At 36.9% G+C, this 21,608-nt stretch overlaps 1 protein-coding gene across 1 annotated transcript in view; it reads right to left on the bottom strand.

The window, feature by feature from the left end:
* Nucleotides 1-8,008: 8,008 nt before the first annotated feature.
* Nucleotides 8,009-21,608, bottom strand: part of LOC139144282 (kelch domain-containing protein 3-like) — a 69,293-nt gene continuing 55,693 nt past the window's right edge. The window contains exons 9-10 of the mRNA XM_070714952.1: nucleotides 20,090-20,168; nucleotides 8,009-11,798 (exon numbers count right to left, since the gene is read on the bottom strand). Coding sequence (XP_070571053.1) covers nucleotides 11,732-11,798; nucleotides 20,090-20,168 — 146 coding nt within the window. The 3' untranslated portion in view covers nucleotides 8,009-11,731. The remainder of the gene's footprint in view (nucleotides 11,799-20,089; nucleotides 20,169-21,608) is intronic.

Here is a 21,608-nt window from a genome sequence, read left to right as displayed (position 1 = left end):
CCCCAGAGAGTGTTTGTGTGTTTGTGTTTCTCTTCCTAGCACGCATCAACATAGGATGTTGAAGGACACTCTCAATTCCTCAGTTCACTCACTCTTCATATCGTACAACTGCCACATTTTAATCTTGCTAAAGAAGCTTTTCTGGAGCAAATGGTAAACAAAACTAACAAGAGATTCTGGTTTAACTGCTTAGTGCTTTAATTAAAGACAATGGAATGGACTTTCTCCTTGATAAAGCTCCATCACTTAAACACCACAAAGTTATAACTGGATTGATGAAAACAAATTTAACAAACAATTACGAAGTCTTTTGGAAAAATTTGATCACTGATGAAAATAGAAAACTAAGAATGTATGCCAAAATAAAACGTAATTTTAGATTAGAACCCTACTTAACACAGTTACAAAGTGAGAAAAGAAAATTACTCACCAAACTGCGCATTAGCAAATCATGATCTAGCAATTGAAAAAGGGAGACACATTGTTCCAAAAACCCCAATTACTGAAAGATACTGCAATCAGTGTAACACCAACAGTTTTGAAGATGAAACACATTTTTTTTAGTCTGTCAGAAATACAAAGTCCAAAGAAAGAACTTTTTCAGTAAAATCAATTTTCCAAAAGACAATACTGAAAATCAGCTTATTTCTCTACTAACAAAACAAGAGTTATCTTTTAATAAACAACTTGCAGATTATATTTTTACTTTATATAAACAAAGAAATACCCAGTTATATTTATTATTAGCTAATATTATTATACTGTAATACTTTATCTTTATTGAAGAAAATTTGAACTTATTTTTGTATCACACTTTTATTGCCACAAATGTGATGTAAATCCTATATTTACAAGCAAGCAATAAAAATATTATTATTATTATAATATACGTGAGCTTACAGACACGATACCAGGGTTCTGTGTAAGACTAGACACACTCTCTTCAAGCGCCACGAAACCAAGCTGTAACAAAGGAAAAGAAGACAGTGATGTAAATTAACTGAACAGACCAGAGATTTCGGTTCATCTCGAACAATTTTCTACGAAAATGTGGAGCGAAAAATAAACAAGACAACTGCATTCGACGTACATTTTGGTGCAGTAGACATTTGGAAGGCAGAGTCAGTGTGCACACCGCAACAATTTACGAAGACGATGATACTTTATCTTTTCTATAATATTACCTTACACTTGCTATTTGAATTTCAGTCCAAACTCTGATATAATTGACCCAAGTCATTAATAACATTGACAGTCTAGACCCTTCGGCTTACCACAACATATGAGTGATGAGTTGGCGATCTATCTGACAAATTCTTATCGTTGCAAACTTTACGTCTGTCAACATCTTTTAACAATCACTTAATTCTGCAGAAAAGAACTACATGTAAGTTTCTAAACACAACGAATGACATATTTTCACAAACTGTGCAGTTTGTGTATGCGAAAAATTCGTCACAGATTTCAAACGAAATCCTTACAGAACGATACCGGATGATGAATGTTAAGTATCGAAGAACGGAAAAGAACACGCTGGTTTCAGTCAACGACACACAGTAAGCTTTAACCAGGAATTTGGATTGTGATACGGTTGATGTTCAGTTTCGGATAAAGACCACAGTCTAAACATACATCTATACACGTAATGCATTACTTTCGATACTGTGGAGCCACCGTGCCTCAGTCAAACCATAGTCACGTGTTTTCTAAAAATCCGCTCTGCGCCTACGTTCCCCATAGACGTGTGTACGTGCCTGAGGTTCTTCTAAGGTATATGTGTACACACGTACACGTATATGGGGCACGTTGGCGCAAAGCGGATTATTTTAGACCATAAACACGTGACTGTGGTCAAACTCATGTCTTCGTTGTACTTTACGTCATCCCTGGTGAGTTTATGTCACAGTTTGAGGTATAAGAGGTTTGTGACAAGGCAAGGTAACCGTGCAAGGTCATCACATGCAGTTTTCAGGAATGGTAGTTAAACCCAATTCGTATCTTCAAATGATTTTACAAACATCTTTGAGTAACACTCAGTCTGCCTTCATCAATATAATACTCGACAAGCAGTTAATAACTATGACTTTGCATGGATTTTTTGCAAGTCAGTGACGTGTATCTGCTGATACGGGTATGTGCTGCTTGAATGGGTAATTATTTTATGAGAAAGGACCCCCACCCCGCAACATGGCTCGTCTTTCCTCCAAACAACAAGTCATCGTGATGACACAGTCCCCGCTTGCTAATGGGTACTTTGATTACAGGTCCTGTGATAAAAATACTTTGATACAGATGGCACTCAATGGCCAAGAATGAGTTCCATGGTGATGAAAAACATAAAACCAATGTAGGCCACTATCCTAAAGGTCATTAAATGAGTCAACTGGGAATTAGTTGACAGGATGTTGCAAAACATTTTTCATACTATCCTAACACTAATAGATTATCACCGGTACCATATTTCATAAAGTTTAATGCAGTATTTACAACACTATGAGATCAACATCTGTATCAAGTTTCATCAAATTTGACGTTGTATTTGTGGATATATCAGTCACTCTAATTAGGAAAGTTCATTACATATGCAATTACAAATTAATGAAAATGACACTGATAAATGTCTTTTTCACTGTTAAAGCAATGTGAGCTTGTACAAAGTTTCATGAAATTTGATGCAGTATTTCTTGACATATCAGCCTAATTATGAAACTTCAATAATTGACATGATACTGCTACATGACGTGAAACAAATTGACGAGCATGTATGAAATATGTCAATGTCCTTGTACCAACTTTGAATGATACTGGTGGAAATATGTCTGAGTTATGGCTCAGTACATGAGAAAATTGTAACAAAATCGCCGCCACGCAGCGATATTTGATCTTACTGTTTAAAAAATCAACATGTATATGTATGACATAAGTCAATGTCCAGGTACAAACTTTGAATAAAATCAGTTGAGACTTGCCAGAGTTATGGCTCTCGACATGAAAAAACCATAACAAAATTGCTACCATGTGGCCATATCGGACCATATCGAGAAACAAATCAAAGTACATATTTACATCAAAGTACATATGTATACTATAAGTCAATGTCCTTGTACCAACTTTGAATAAATTTGCTTGATACATGTCTGAGTTATGGTTCAGGACATGGAAAATCGTAAAAAAAATGGCCACAAGGCGGCCATATTGGATCGTATCACAAAACAAATCAATGTGCATATGTATGACATAGGTCAATGTCCTTGTACCAACTTTGAATAAAATCAGTTGAGATATGCCTGAATTATGGCTCTGTACACGAAAAATCATAACAAAATGGCTGCACAGCAGCCATATTGGATCATATCACAAAACAAATTGACGTGCATATCTATGATATTGGTCAATGTCCTTGTACCAACTTTGAATAAAATCGGTTGAAACATGTCTGAGTTATGGCGCTGTACATGAAAAAATCGTAATAAAATGGCCGCCTGGTGGCCATATTGGATCGTATCACAAAACAAATCAATGTGCATATGTATGACATTGGTCATTGTCCTTGTACCAACTTTGAATAAAATCGGTTGAAACATGCCTGAGTTATGGCTCTGTACATGAAAAAGTTGTAATAAAATGGCCGCCTGGCGGCCATATTGAATCATATCACAAAAGAAATTGACGTGCATATCTATGGCATTGGTCAATGTCCTTGTACCAACTTTGAATAAAATCGGTTGAAACATGTCTGAGTTCTGGCTCCGCACATGAAAAAAATGTAATAAAATGGCCGTCTGGCGGCCATATTCGATCGTATCGCAAATAAATCGATGTGCATCTGTAGGTCGTAGTGCTATGCCTTTGTGCCAAGTTTGAACAAAATTGGTTCAGCAGTGTCTGAGAAACTGTTGATGACGGACGGACGGACACACAGACGGGACCCAATCTATAAGTCCCCGCCGGACTTCGTCCGCGGGGACTAAAAACTAAACATGGGTCGATAACATTAAAAATGTATTCACGCAGGCGCTCGGGTCATTACTGAGTCCTCGATTCGAATGTATCTATACTCAATAAACGTATAAGACTTATTAAAATTGAAATGTTACATAAAGGAATGGAAAGGGCAGGCATACCCATTGTTTGTTGATTATCTCTCCGTTTTGCAACTAGAAAGCTGGTATAAAAACAATGCTCGGGCGCTTGGCTCATGATCCGAACGGCTAGTCGCTCAGCTTTAAAACTCAAGAATACCTCGTGACCTTGCTGTAGTTTCGTAGTCCAGCACCCCCCCCCGAAGATTTTTTTGTGTGTGTAGGGAGCAACCCGTGACCGTGCCGAACGGACACAGAGCGAGCTTGATCAAAGCAGCCGCCGTAAAGCTAGCCTATAGTTGCAGAACTGAAAGATAGTGGGCACACCATGGGTATGCCTACCTTGTCCATTCCTTCATTTAACATTAGTAAACCGACCTCTATGATTTCTATTTGCGCGTTTATTGAGCCGGTATAATTTGAACCGCAGACTTAGCGATGACCTGAACGCGTGTGTGGTAACCTTAAGAGAACATTACAACACGTGATTACAACGAAAAGTTTATAGTGAGTAAAGATTCGAGTACAAAATAATTTGTTGGTCATATGGTAGAAATCGGTGACGAAAAAGGTTACTTTGTGCTATATTGTGTTTTAGTAAAAACTCAAATTTTGATGGGTTCACAGTCACTCGTGATCGGTCTATTCCGCTCGGCGTCTATGCCAGACGTGTGTACATATGCCTGGTTTTTCTCAGGCATATGTACACACGTCTATGGGGGCATAAACGCCGAGCGGAAAAGACCGACCACAAGTGACTGTGATGGGTTGCAGCAAATAAGGTACTACCCTGCTGAGTCGCAATCAGTATCGGGGATATGTCATCACGTCACTGTTTCCACAAAGATTCCCACCCACTTTTATTTATTCCTATCATTTGAACAGATAACTGTGGTATCCCACGTTACTAACAACCACCAGATTGTAACCGTTCTACTCCTTCCTATGTTCAACAAAACATGATCGGATTCCTGCGTAGTCACACATCACGCCACTCCTCATCGTATAAATGGAAAGAAGGCCTGTCAAATACCATGTCAGTTGCCAGACAGGAAGCGACGAAATCGTTGGTTCTCATGGCCTTGCTAAAGTGCCTATTTCTTGACGTTTTCTGAGGACAAAGTAAACGCTTGGCGACTAATTTGCCTTCGTTTCCGAATCAACTAATTTATTTGACATAACGTTTGTATAGTCTCTGCGACAAGTAATGACTGGTTTATACGTGACTGGTTTTATGATTCCTTGACTTGTGTAGCGTTTTTGTTTTCACTAGTTTGTGAGTTGTTCATTGACTAACATTCTTGAGTGGAAGTCCCGTGTCGTGACTTAATTCTATTCTACCAATACAATCACACAAACAAACAAGAAAACTTCTTAATGGACTTTCTCCTCAACTATTTAAAATGTTGGCGTCCTGTATAGCATTGTCCCAGATTCATTTTCTCGTGAGAAACTGTGCTATGATTCTACACTGGCCATGTGTAATATCGTTTGAAGGCTTTCTTTGATCAATGGCCAGGCAGCTACTTGGGCAATGGACCAAATCATTTCTATCGCTGTGCAATGTACGCTTTCTATATGTAGGCTACAAAATCCCAAATGTCTTAGACTAAGGTTTGCAAGTTTTTGTATTATTTCGAAAAGAGTTCTTGCTGTGTATGACTGGTGTAATTTCATTGCACACGACAGACAGTTGAGAAGTAAGATTATGTATCCACAAAATATCGGATGAGCATTCATTGTATTTTCAAGTCAGTTTCTCAGTGATACAGAGGGTCGTTTTATCGGTGACTACAGAAGAACATTACACTTGAACGCGAAAAAAAACCCGACTTTAGTGTTGTCGAGATAAGTTTTGGGTTTAAAAAGTTGTGTTTACAAAGGTGTGTTCGACAAAGAGACAGAATTATAATTGGAGTCAAATGTACGTAAATTACTGCAACCACATGTAAGGCGCCTGCAATAAAAGTTTTGTGTTTGCCGTCCTCTAATTTTCCTCAAACCTAACCTCCCGCCAAGTAAAGAAAGATATACAGAAACAAAACATTGTAAATACATACAATAATTTTCCAAAGCATTTCTTGGGCGGGGACAAGGAAAATAGCTATTTTCCATCCATTTGTCATACCTTAAACACTGTGTTTACGTGAAAACTTACTGGCCCATGGCTGGCAAACAAAGAATTTATTGAAGGCGTCTGATGCGAGACCCATTTATTAAAGTTTACAGCTACTAATTACTGATTGGTGTCAAACTGTGTGACCAATGGAGGATTCATCCCGTATTCCATGCATACACACAATATCTGATTCCATTGTCTTACTTATGTGTTTTGTCAATCATGACGGTAGCACACAGACTACCTACAAGTGTGAGTAGAACTTTGGGACAAAGCTAAAATTCCACGATGCATCCAATTTATACATTGGTGCCAATGAAGTTTGCCTCCCAATCTATGACAATCTGCATGTAGATTTCATATACATTGAATAGCACATTTACAGTGTTGCATCATAGACAGTAGAGGGCATGGCGATCTTCCCCACTCTACTACTGTCTATGATTGCACCTATGATAACACATCTGACCTGGTTACCTCTGCTTGGGCAGTTCTAAACCACAAAAGACAATCAATGAATGGGAAACTCAAACAACAGAGAGTCTTACAAATCAGCTACAAGCCCGTCTGGAACAGTGTTGATACAGTCACATCCAAAATACCTCAGTGGCTGTACAGATGGTTTGTTCCATTCCTACCCAGTCTTTTGCTATGGTCACGGAGAAAAGTACAAAATTCATACATACATTAACAACATCTTGTGATATACGTGTGACGTGACAGAAATAAATAGTAGAAACTTTCAAAAATCGTGTACAGAGGACATCCGTAAAGTAGGTGGATGCTAATTATTCATGTTTGCGTGAGTGAAAGGAAACCCTTCATTATTCAAAAATAAACCGGACTTGGAGCCAAGGACCGCAAATGCCACTCAGCAGGTGTTTTGATGACATCAAAGACATCAAAGCCTGATGTAACAAATTACAGAATAATGAAACTCAGCCAACAAAGGATTGTGTAGACAACTGTTCATGACGTGCTTGGAAGTTACCTTCAAGGTAAAACGTGTTTATATAGTTTTCACAGAATTAAGGGGGGGGGGGCCTGGTGTTTTTAATATTAGTCTATTGACTGGGATAGTTGTCTTCCCACAAAGCCAATAGATTGACTCGTCTTCCCACAAAGTCAATAGATTGTTGTCTTCCCACAAAGTCAATAGATTGTTGTCTTCCCTCAAAGTCAATATTGACTTGTCTTCCCACAAAGCCAATAGACTGTCTTCCCAGAAAATCAATAGATTGTTGTCTTCCCACAAAGTCAATAGATTGTTGTCTTCCCACAAAGTCAATAGATTGTTGTCTTCCCACAAAGTCAATAGATTGTTGTCTTCCCACAAAGTCAATAGATTGTTGTCTTCCCACAAAGTCAATGATGTTCCTTCATTGTAATGTGTATGGAGAAAGCATTGACTTGTCTACTGACAAAGTCAATCACTTTGTTAATGTTTGAAGAATACTGACAACCAATATTTTGTCAGATTTTCAAAGACTGCTCATCTGTTCTCTCCTTGTTCAACTTGGATTTCTTTAATATTTAGGAATAATGCAAGTTTTGTTTTGCTATCTTGACATCTTTCAAAAACAATGCAAACAGGATTGTAGGTTTTTGCCTTTATCACATATTAATTTGCACCATGCCAAATTTTCAATCCGTGAGTATTTTATTGAAAAGATAGACAGGTAGAGTGATAGCTGTGGTGAAAAAGCAATCATTTGCATTCAGAAGCAGTGACAACTTACAAAACAATCAGCAGATCATCTAACACAGATCCATGACAATTTTCCATAAAAGTCATTCACAACAGACATTTTAGTTTCTGATGACTGTTTAATTCTTAAAAAATTGCCAATTTCTACAATAAACACATACACTATCAAAACCACTGTTACATTTCAATTAAATAGATAAATTAAACATTGCTTGTAAATTCAGATTGAAAGAAAATGCTACAAATTATTTTTGATAATTACTGCTGCACTATGATCCAAAATAGAGCTCGCAAAATCCACAATAATCTGAAGAACAAAAGTAAAAAAATATGGAAACACATGATCTGAAAAGCTGAAGTTGTAACTGAAACATGAACTCCTATAAAAATACCAATGTATCTTTCAATGAAATCAAAACTCTTATTTTGTGCTTTGTTTAACAGAGTGCAATTGTCACACAAAAGAAAGAATCTCCATTCTGAGATTTTGTCTTTGAAGTTTCTGAGAAATTTGAAAAGAAACTGAAGAAGTGGGAAGTGGCAAATATTCCACATAAAAAATCTTCTTCAACTCTTAGAGTAATTGTAAAGTCATGTTGTTAGTCTTTGTTTTTACACAATATTTTTACAGTGTGAAAAAAAATCTGTGATTGTCTGTAGCTTTCAAAACAACTTAATGACTTAAACTGAGTGTATTCAGTGTTTGTAGAGCTATTTGAGACTTTGAACACAGACAGCAATGGGTAGATATTGCAATCTCTTGTCGTCATGACAACTAGAAATCATCCGACCATGCTACTTGATTTTGTTGAATTTATTCAACAGAATCATTGATTCGGTGCAGCAAAAGTGTCTTACAGACAAACATTAATACACAATATTAGCAAGTATTATCCATCCAACATGAAAAGTTAGGATCAAGCAATGATCGAGATCAACTGTAATTGAGAATGGATGTTAGAGAAATACATGAATAAGCTGCCATGCAAGAAATGAATAAATGAAACACAATGACTTGATGACTTAAACTGAGTGTATTCAGTGTTTGTAGAGCTATTTGAGACTTTGAACACAGACAGTAATGTGTAGATATTGCATATAATGAAACAAAATAACATGAAAAATTCAAAGTACAATGATAAATGAAAACACCAAACTGTAATAATTAATTAAACATGTTTAGTAAGAGGAAAAACAAGACATAATTTGAGACATAATGTCTCTTTTACTGTACTTTTTTGAACACAGTGTAGCAAGTAATCTGGGCACTATTACAATATTCAATGACAATCTCATTATTATCATGATCCAATTACATTCAATTTCATTCTTGTATCACAACTTTTTGTAAACCACCATAGTGATGAAATCATTTCCCAATGTTCAGGTCTTCGTAATAAATTGCATTCTCATTTCATTTGAAACATTCAGGAAGGATAAAGCATAAGAAATTGCACACAAGAAATTTGTTGATATTTTCCATATCAAAAGGTGTAATCAACAACAAGAACTGCTTTGAAAGCATGAAGGTTACATAGTTGATAAATTTTGTCCTCTTAAGAAATAATACCAGGCATACTCTGTTTGTTAGGAAAGCAATATAAAAGTATGTGAATCATCTTGCTGACAGCAGAGATTCTGTGGGACAGACCTAATCAACAACACATCATTGCTGGTTAAAAAGTGCCTTATGGTCACTAGCAATACCTTATAAGAAGTCAACTTGACAAGAAAACAGTTCATAAATGTCTGAATTACAGATATGGCAATGTTAATTGATCAAAATTGAAATGCACTGGTCATATTGAATAATATCTTTTACAAAGAGATGTGCTCATGTTGCTGTTCCTTGCCTTTGTATGATTGGTGCACGGCTGAGAAATAGAACATTACAAAAATGGCAGACTGACAGTCCTACTGTATTGTTTTGCTTGTCCCATTGTGTATGTTAATTATGTTAATGAACAATTGCCTACAGAAAATCAAGGGCTTTTTGCCATTTTGCTGTATTTTTCATAAAAATATCAACAGCTGCATGTACATGTAATGGACTGGTCTGAAGTGAATTTCCAGCTCAGTAAATTCAAACCAAAGTGTAGAGCAATGTGTTAGTATTAAATTTGATAGAAAACAAAGAAACCAAGTCATCATTTATTACTTTCCAGACTAAAATACATTTGCATTTGACAGAAAATAAAGATATTTAAACATCTTCATAGTCATGCAAAATTATGTTTACTAGTTTGCCAATCTATTTGATGAGGTGAAACCTCGTGCAAGATTGGCAACTTGAAGTATTGCAAGATTTTGCTTATTGATTTTCATCCAATGTACAGTGCTTGTTGTATGTAGATATTGTATTCCTTTGCATATAATCAAGGCAATAAGCATAAAACACGCAAGATCTGATATAAACAAAAGTCAAACACTGTATCACTCATGTAGTTGAGCAACACCAAAAAATGTAGCACAATAGACTGTACAATAGGAGGCCATATTGGATTAAATCATTAAACAAACTGCGGTACAATTGTAAGATATGGTAATTTGTGATTGTGACAACCTTGGACAAATCAGTTTAGGCATGTCTGAGTAATGACTCTAGATGTATGAACAGGCAAAGCTAAAGCTGTAGTAAAGTCTATCAAACCCCTGCCCCTGCTCTTGCCTTCTCCAGACTTTGTTCGCCAGGGACTAATGAAATGAGTAATGAAAACAGTCAAAAGAAATGGATAATCTCACATTTTCCTTCCGCACAAATCAACAACTGAATATTAATACAGATTCACGCAGGTGATAATGTCAACATGGTTACCTAATATTGGTATGTTTCATACGATTTTATTTTCTAAAAATTTGATCTGTGACAAATAACATTCAGTGTTTTCATAGTTAAAATCAATGATAAATAAATCTGCAGTATCTTTCTTCATTCTGGCACCTGATCATTCCAACCCTCAGAATTATAACTTACTTGTAGGATATCTTTGATTTTTGTGATAACAATTTAAAATCTTATCAAGAAAATGTACATGGAGAGAAATTGATCAATAAATTCACAATCAGTTGACTTTCAATCCCATTTTGTTGTATGTGGATAATTACTTTATCTGGACACAAACAAAGTTCAGTCATGCCTAAAATGATCTTATACAATGAACAATAATATATTACAAAGTCACATACTTTTCACGTCAGTTCAACATAACCATGATAATCAAAAGCATTCATAAGGATTTGAAAATTAAATTGACTGGGATACTTAAGAATAACTGCAAAATGTAATACTTTTTCGTCAACTGCAATGGATCACGACATACTTTTGTGAAGTGCATATACCCCCATGTACACATGATGGAACATATGCTTTGAAAAATGTGTTCACAGGTTGAGTGATAGAACAAATGTTATGATAACTGAGTTCATAAATGGAAAATATTTCAAAATCTGTTCCATCAATCTTTTTCGTGATCTACATCAAAAAACTTAGTGAATAAAAAGCACCCTATTTTAGGATATATGAAAGGAAAAAACGGATGGTGGTATTTCCACAGAAATACTTGAATAAAGTAGACCTGCCACATGTTACAATGTCCTCTGTTCACTTTGAGTTGTGCTGTTCAATTAAAGTGTCTGTTTGATTGTATTGTTGGTACAAAGGAAGAATAACTATTTAAAATCCGTGATGTCCATGATGGTACATCCGGTTCTCTGTTGCCATATCAACACTGTAATTCTCGCCCTTGAAATACCAAATCTGTCTCATCATCACTGACAGGTCAATGGTGGGTGCTTACGGAAGAGTGTGTTCTCATGGCAACCTCATCCTTGAGAGGCAGCTGTAGGTCTGCTTATGGAAGTGTTTGTTGTCATGGTAGTTATTTCCCATCTAGGAGTAATCAAAGTTACATACCATTAATAAATGTATTAAAAGTTTCCATAAGAAGACTTAGAAGATTACAATCGATCTTGAATTGAAGGTCGAAAACAGCTGACTTCTGATTTTTGTCTAATATGACAGGAAGTGACTCTTACATTGAGATTCAATCTGAGAGCCAGGAAATCACTGCTATAATTAAAATCTTTAAGTTTATAAGATAAGTAAATACAAAAAAAATATTAAATTGTAGATTTATATGGCATAATGGAATTGTAAAATTACATCTATGTATCTCTGTAGAGAGGTGTAAGCTTTTGGAGATCATGAGATAATCCATTGCTATTGTTATCTATCTGATATTATTTACAATTGCCAATATTTGAAAAAGAAAATACGCAATTATCAAAGACAGGAATCAGCACAGAACAGTTAACAGGACATGCAAATCTAAATTCCAACATATCTAGTTGAGTATTTTTATTGTATCCCATTGTGGATACATGCCATGGGAACTATGTACAAACTATGTACAAACTATGTACAAACTATGTAAAAACTATGAGACTATGAGATACATAAACCTTTAAACTTTTCCTGTTTTTTCACGCCAGTTTCTATGTCTCTCAGTTTTCACAACAAGCGGCCTAGCGGCCGATATAGCTCCGCTGTGATAGTTAAGTGGATGACAATGAGGGAAAAAATGACAAAAGTGTTTGAGATATTGAACTTGAACTGGGTAAAAATGATTTTGTTTAAATTTTGTAATAATAGCAAAACATAGTAAATATGTAAATTTGGCAGTAATTATCAGCGTATTAGGTTTGTTGTTGACATACCGGTAGAAGCGAAGAATGGTGAAAAATGATTTACAGCAAAATGTGCACGAAAATTCATACAATATAAATGTTACCATAATTTCAATGAACAAAATTAAGGTAAATTAGAAAGCTGCATATATTAAAAGTGAAAGCATTTAGGCCTATATAAGAAATTAGAAACTATAATTTTTTGACCAAAAAAAAAGAAAAATTGGCCTAAAAAAAAATTCTGCAAATTTCCACAATTTGAACAAATCTGATGGAGAGATCACCCCTAGGAACCTCAATACCAAGTTTTAAATCATCCGACATGCGCTATCAGAGATGATGATTTTTTTACCAAAAACAGGAAAAATTGCCCCAAAAATACAATAATGCAAATTTCCCCACAATTTGAACAAACTTGACTGAGGTTACCTCTAAGAACCTCTATACCAAGTTTCAAATTAATCTGACTTGAAGTGTCAGAGAAGATTTCTTGACCAAAAACAGGAAAAATTGCCCCAAAAATACAATTATGCAAATTTCACCACAATTTGGACAAACTTGAGTGAGTCACTCCTATGAACCTCCATACCAAATTTCAAAGAAATCTGACTTGCGGTTTCAGAGAAGAAGACCATTGTTGACGGACGGACGGACGGACGGACGGACAGATGGACGGACGGACGGACGACGACAGACAATCAGCCTATCGGATAAGCTCCGCGTCTCTGACAGTTTTCACAATAAAACCTGTATGTTAGTCATTGATCAACACTCTCAGGCCTGCATATGAATCTTTTACTGTTTGTTTTTACACACTCATTTCATCTTACAACTAATCTGCAATATGTTACACTTGGCTAGCTCCGATCTGATGCCTATGTGTGGGGTTGACTCTCTTATTGCTATATCCATGGGCTAAGTATCTGTTTGAGGGTACAGAACTACCATTTCAAAGAACAGAATGGAATATAAATTTTGTCTGGTGGATTGAAAAAGGTAATGTATTTATAATTTGAGATAAAAACAAAATATGAGTTTTTTGTAATTATGAATAATAGTGGAAGCTAACACCACAACACATTGACAGCATTTCTTTGTTTCATCTTTAAGGGACGATGATGGTGAAATCAAATGGTTAGATCACATATGAACTGCTAGTGTTAGTATTTCATTGGACACTTTATGAACTGTTGATTCACACAGAGAAAGTGCGTTGTCCTAATTGTGGATAATCAAATACACAGTGACAACAAATATACACGGATCAGTTTGCATTTGTCTGGTGTATGTTCTTGGTAGTCTGGTCTCATTATACCCTGAGTGGTGACATTTGTAAACAAGACAGACAAAGTGCATGACAATTTCACTCAGCTGATATGAATCTTTCTCTGAACTGCACGACAAATAAGCCATTTTATTTTGGCAGATAACTGATTGGGGAAGCCTCATCACTTGGCTTTTGTGAATGTTTATCACAGAACAAATCACAATCATGATTACACTGCAGCATGCTCTAATATCATTAGTTTGAAATTTCAATAGAATGGATTTCATGGAAGAGCATTGTTCTATTACATAGTGATCATTTGCCAGTCATAAATTTCAAAATTCTGTCATCTATCCATTCTATTACTATGACATCCTATTAATTCCCTCCATTTTTACATGGAATAGGCCATTTCGCTGGTCAATTACTTTGTTGACTCTGTGTGCTGGCTGAAGAAGATAATCTTAAGTATCCTTTGATTACATGATAATCTGGATAGTGTATGATGGTTTATCTAATCTCGTAAATTACCCACTGCCCTATGTAGCAACACTTTGCATGAATATGCCATTACCTACTCAATTTGATTCATAGTTTATCCTGATCATAGATGAAAAAGTCTAGCTCTTTCTACCAGGGTATTACTTCAAGTCATTGTTGTGAATACAGGACATATATAGGACACTTGACTCTGAAAAAAAGACCTGTCAAAACTGAGTCGTAATATGTGAAGTATTTTAGTATATGGGTTTGATTCAGCGAGCACTTTATTTAATCTATGGTTTTGAATTTTGTACACATTCATGTCGTTATCTTTTGGAAAGTATTTTGTCAAAAATTACACAATACTGATTCTGAGAATGTGCTAAGAAGATATTCTCAGTCAATTTTGAAGAGTACTAATTTCAAACCGATAATAAGAAGGCTAGAATATAAATATCCATCAACTGAATTTTTCACAAAAAATTCGTCCATGTACCGTAATATCCATGTAGAGATGTTCAAAATTCTGCCCTTAGTATTCACCTTATCTCTACTTGAATTCATTCTCGGCTAAAATGATGTGAACTTCTAATCCATATTAATTCATATTAATCTGAATATGTAGTGTGTACTGAGCTCTCCTGATGAACAATAGACTGCAAAGGTCTTGAAAAAAAAAGTGATAAAAATTGGCATACAAAATGGTCTGCTTTTATACCTTGCTCTTTCAGGCTATGTGAAGTGACTAGGATTATTTCAAAGCGGATTAATTTAAGAAGCTGTAGTCAGTAATCCTTTAATACTTATACTGAGGTCTGTCAATTAAGATATTGATGAAATGTAATAAAATCAGTTACAAGAGCGATTTTGATGGTATGAACATTCAAGAGTTTGGCTTTTATTAGATGGATTATTGAAAATAAAGATGCTAAAATGGTGTAGAATTTCAGTAATATTAAAATCATGTTCAATGAGCACATAAAGCATCATTAGACCTTTACTGATTGACAATTGAGTCTGATGACATTAGAGGGATAAATTCTACAGGCTTTCTCGAATAGGGCACCGGGAGAGAGAGGGGAGAGAGAGAGAGAGAGAGAGAGAGAGAGAGAGAGAGAGCTATTAGTGCAAGATGCGAGGTATAATGATATTCAAATATGCAGATTACATTAATGCGCATTGTTTCGGTATTAAAATTCTATGCTAATGACCCTTAATCAATGGGGAATATTCATGTACCTCGGATCTTGCATTGTATAAGAGAGAGAGAGAGAGAGAGAGAGAGAGAGAGAGAGAGAGAGAGAGGTGGTTGCTATGTACATGCATGGGTTAATGCTGACAAATCTTTGGCAGACCTCTTTCATTGTGCACTTTATTTAAAACAAATTACATTTGCATTTTTGTGTTTAAGATTGTAACAATTACAACATACAGAAATTCTTACACATGGCATCCCCTTAAATCAGTCTTCAAGCTACATGTGATAGAAACTTTAGCGTGTTCTACATAGAGTCTTTACACAAAGCCTATTCAGAATGAATTGGACCGCTGCCCTGTGTTAGGACTGATAGATATCCCAAAACAAACACTGCCCAATGCTGGGACTGATATCCCAAAACAAACACTGCCCAATGCTGGGACTGATATCCCAAAACAAACACTGCCCAATGCTGGGACTGATATCCCAAAACAAACACTGCCCAATGCTGGGACTGATATCCCAAAACAAACACTGCCCAATGCTGGACTGATATCCCAAAACAAACACTGCCCAATGCTGGGACTGATATCCCAAAACAAACACTGCCCAATGCTGGGACTGATATCCCAAAACAAACACTGTCCAATGCTAGGACTGATATCCCAAACAAACACTGTCCAATGCTGGGACTGATATCCCAAAAAAAAACACTGTCCAATGCTAGGACTGATATCCCAAAACAAACACTGTCCAATGCTGGGACTGATATCCCAAAACAAACACTGTCCAATGCTAGGACTGATATTCCAAAACAAACACTGTCCAATGCTAGGACTGACAACCCCAAACAAACACTGTCCAATGCTAGGACTTATATCCCCAAACAAACACTGTCCAATGCTAGGACTGACAACCCAAACAAAACACTGTCCAATGCTAGGACTGATATCCCCAAACAAACACTGTCCAATGCTAGGACTGATATCCCCAAACAAACACTGTCCAATGCTTGGACTGATATCCCCAAACAAACACTGTCCAATGCTGGGACTGATATCCCAAAACAAACACTGTCCAATGCTAGGACTGATATCCCAAACAAACACTGTCCAATGCTGGGACTGATATCCCAAAACAAACACTGTCCAATGCTTGGACTGATATCCCAAAACAAACACTGTCCAATGCTTGGACTGATATCCCCAAACAAACACTGTCCAATGCTAGGACTGATATCCCCAAACAAACACTGTCCAATGCTGGGACTGATATCCCCAAACAAACACTGTCCAATGCTAGGACTGATATCCCAAAACAAACACTGTCCAATGCTTGGACTGATATCCCAAAACAAACACTGTCCAATGCTGGGACTGATATCCCAAAACAAACACTGTCCAATGCTGGGACTGATATCCCAAAACAAACACTGCCCAATGCTAGGACTGATATCCCAAAACAAACACTGTCCAATGCTGGGACTGATATCCCAAAACAAACACTGTCCAATGCTGGACTGATATCCCAAAACAAACACTGTCCAATGCTAGAACTGATATCCCCAAACAAATGCTGCCCAATGCTTGGACTGATATCCCACCACACACACTGTCCAATGCTGGTACTGATATCCCCAAACAAACACTGTCCAATGCTAGGACTGATATCCCAAAACAAACACTGTCCAATGCTGGGACTGATATCCCAAAACAAACACTGTCCAATGCTGGGACTGATATCCCAAAACAAACACTGTCCAATGCTAGGACTGATATCCCCAAAACAAACACTGTCCAATGCTAGGACTGATATCCCAAACAAACACTGTCCAATGCTGGGACTGATATCCCAAAACAAACACTGTCCAATGCTAGGACTGATATCCCAAAACAAACACTGTCCAATGCTAGGACTGATATCCCAAAACAAACACTGTCCAATGCTAGGACTGATATCCCAAAACAAACACTGCCCAATGCTGGGACTGATATCCCAAAACAAACACTGTCCAATGCTAGGACTGATATCCCAAAACAAACACTGTCCAATGCTGGGACTGATATCCCAAAACAAACACTGTCCAATGCTAGGACTTATATCCCCAAACAAACACTGCCCAATGCTGGGACTGATATCCCAAAACAAACACTGTCCAATGCTAGGACTGATATCCCCAAACAAACACTGCCCAATGCTGGGACTTATATCCCAAAACAACACTGCCCAATGCTTGGACTTAAATCCCCCAACACATTTTAGTAATCACTGAATAGAACCAGTAAATGTTGCCATTGGGATTGTGCCCAAGATCTGATGAACTCACAAATAAATACCAACTCAACATGAGGCAATTTAGCCTCATAATAGACATTGTCATGACATAGAGTACAAGGCTTTGCATATCTCCAGTACCTCCAATATCCAGTATCTCAAAATATTTGAGTGGATAGAAATCCTTACAAATGGATATACAGTACATTCATACAGATTGACACCTGATGGATACCCATCCTAATAGCTTCTATAGACTATAGTGTATAGTACTAGTAACTTAAACCGGTGTGCGGGATATAAAAGACCCCTAACTCATCGAAAATTCATAATGGCGCTTGAGTGACAACTGGCAACAGCAAGGTAGACCGCTCCGTGAAAATCAGCCGAACGATTCTCAAACAAACATTATCGACATACCATAAACATAGACTGTTTCATAAACACGTAGGCCATACAGCTATCCGCAAAGTTTCACAAAGATTTTTAAAATTACGACCATTAAGGGAAAAATCGCTTTCGTAACGAAGAAAATGGCCCCCAGGGAACAGTCGTTCCGCGATTCAAACAATTGTCAATCATTCAGTGACGCGCAGAGGTGTAAACTGGTCAAACATTTGCTGTGCATACGAGAATAATTACGATGTAAACAAACCATGTGTACGCTTAGAGTTACATGGATTTTGACGTGCACACAGGATGAAAACTTCGTGGTTATCATAAACTATTTTACTAACAAGCGTTTATGATGCACAGACATCGCGAAAGTGAGACATTTTCAGAGATGAGTCAGTACCGGTACGATGTATCCTTGCGAAAAGTGCGTACACTGTATTTTACAGAACTGCACTCTGCACTCCATAGTTTACAATGACATCGAAAACAACTAAACATTAAAGCATGGCGGTAGCCTCCATGATCAATTTAATTACAGTCAGTCAAAGAGAGCCACTTTTTTAAACAGCCCCCCCCCCCCCAAAAAAAAAATCTACGGCCGAAAGTACCGGTACGCTACAGTCGCTTTTGATATAAATGCTAGCCCTGAAAACGGCCGTATGGTTTGTACATGTACACGTGTTCTCACACATGGCAATGACATGTCGTGTTCGGAGGGTTGGTAAGGTTTTGACATACCGGTTGCCCCAGTAACGTTTGGACTTCTGTTATGAGAATTAAACAAAGCTTGTAAAGACATAAAAACAGTTATTGTCTATGTCAGTTCAAGGTGAGCAAGTGAGCGTCGACGCGTCATCACCTGATCTTCTTCGAAAGGCTTAGGCCTATTGATACGTGTGTCCGAGATCGGCTCATTGAGTTGGCACTACATCGTATAATTTCGACAAAGGTTGGACTTTAATTTCTTCAATAACGAAGATATCTATGAACCAAGTCCGTGGTTCATCCGAGTGCTCCGAAAATAAACATAACTCGTGATTAGTTGTTCGGGGTCACCCTCAAAGCAACCGAGCAGCCGACCTCGATCGCTTATACAGATATTGTGGTACGCGAGATTCATGGAAATCTCGATCCTTCCGTGGTGTAGTGAACTTATTTTTTATTTTAGCGATCGGTCATGACGACGCGTCGTTCACCTATTTCCTACCATTTTCCTGACCTTGTTTCTCAGTCAATGTTTAGATCGGTAATTCGTGATTTCAACATACGAAATTGCCAGCTTCGGATTATTTTAATGTTTATGTTTATTACTTTCTTGATGATTATTTCCACTACGTACGGCGCCATTTCCGTATGTAGATATGGCGGTCATTCTCGAACGATGACATGACCCCGAAACTTCAGTAAATCAACTCAGCAAAAACTTAAGTAGATCAACTCAGCACGCTCCTGTTTTTATGAAATTGATATTTTTTCCTTCTTCTTTTTTTTCTTTCGCGTATTGCGAAGGCTGTACCTAAGCTTGTAGTCAGGGCGTGAGTTGAGAGCAAACAGATTACGCAGATAGTGCGAACCATAGCAACCGTTACCAACAGACTCATTATGCAGAGCCATGCCCCAAACGCCCATCCAAACTTGGCATTAATCCGGATCCCGGTCCATTTCGCCCCGGGCTTTAAAATAAATCCAGTACAATTTTTTTTTCAGATAACTAAAGTCAAAATATGACCAATCACATTCACATACATTGCAGAAAGCCATTGTACAAATAAATTGACACACCTGAACATACATGTTAAGCACTCAGCATACTAAGCACTTTAAGATAAAGAAGATACAGAAGTGTGAACAAAACCTATTTTTGTTTTAAGCTTACCTGATATCATGGGGTAGGTAGGATGTGTCCAGTTTGTGAGCTATTACAGCTAATTTGCATAGCGTCTTAAGGGTTGGAGCTGTAACAGATAGAAATCAATAATTTGTGAGAAATGATTTCAAGAATATATCCATAATTACGATGAAGGATACATTATGGTTTGTTGACTGATACCATGGAGTAAAGGAAAGCAAGACTGTTCAAAGAATTCCATATTAAACTCAATACGATGAACATTCTGTTTGCATATCTTCCAGATATGAGAGATAACAACACTGTTTATATGTTTCATTATCTGAATTACTCAAGACAAGCTTAAAGGGGAAGTTCACCAAGGATGATTTTTACATATGTGCTAGCTTTGTGGTCACTTACCCCAGAAAAGCTATTTTCGCCATTTATAACTCGCAAGATTTTTTACAAAAACCGATAGAAATAGTACAGGAAGTTGCCCATGTAATTTGAATCATGGGAAAAAGCGCCAAGCTTGGAGCTTGCATAATGTGATATGGAAGGGACCATTTTCCCATGGGTATGGCATTGTCCACTCATCCATGCTTAAACCAGTCTGTGCGTATTTACATAACTTTTGTTTATACTGAGTATCCTTGCATACACGATGATTCACTTATAATAAACTGTCCACTGTCAGATTTTGTGTTGCTGTTTACCACTGTGTTACTGTGAGTGGACAATGTGGGGGCCATACCCGTCCGGAGATGGTCCCTTCCATATCACATTATGCAAGCTCCAAGCTTGGAGCTTTTTTCCCATGATTCAAATTACATGGGCAACTTCCTGTACTATTTTAACGGTTTTGTACAAAATCTTGCGAGTTATAAATGGTGAAAATACTTTTCCTGGGTAAATGACCACAGAGCTACCACATATGTAAAAATCATCCTTGGTGAACTTCCCCTTTAAGAAGTGATGGTTGAAAGAATGAATAGAACTTTTATTTGGGTCAATAAGTAAAATTTTCAAACACTTAAAACAGAAATATGAAATGCTTACACATAATTGAGGTGACTGACTGAAAACAGAACAGTATAATGCTCAGTCAGAAACTGTCAAAATTAATTCTGTCGTGGTCACATTGCATCTTGTTGAGTATTTATCTGTGTCAAGACACCTCTACAAATCTTATGGATTCAAGTTCTCAATAATTTACGATTGTATGCCATAACTTGATATGTGAAAACACACAATGTTAGTTGAAATAATACCCAGAGTTTGATGAACTGCATATCAAATTTACAGCAGGATACTTGGAACACTATGAGTGCATGAAGTATTAAATGGGCAACTTCTAAACATTTTAAGTTTTCAATGATGAGAAGAAAGAAGATGACAACAATGCAGAGATACTCTGCCTCAATCCACACTTCTTATACAAAGACCTGTGGCATCTGAAATATCGCTGATATGAATATGCCACAGATAGGTCATCCACTGATGTGAGGCTTAAATTTTGAAATAAGTTCTTTATATGTTTTTGCAAAACCTGATTGTTTTTCAA

This window comes from Ptychodera flava, chromosome 11, assembly GCF_041260155.1.
Source record: "Ptychodera flava strain L36383 chromosome 11, AS_Pfla_20210202, whole genome shotgun sequence".
Taxonomy (NCBI): domain Eukaryota; kingdom Metazoa; phylum Hemichordata; class Enteropneusta; family Ptychoderidae; genus Ptychodera; species Ptychodera flava.
Note: the sequence above shows the minus strand (reverse complement) of the source record. Positions and strands in the feature narration are given on the sequence as shown.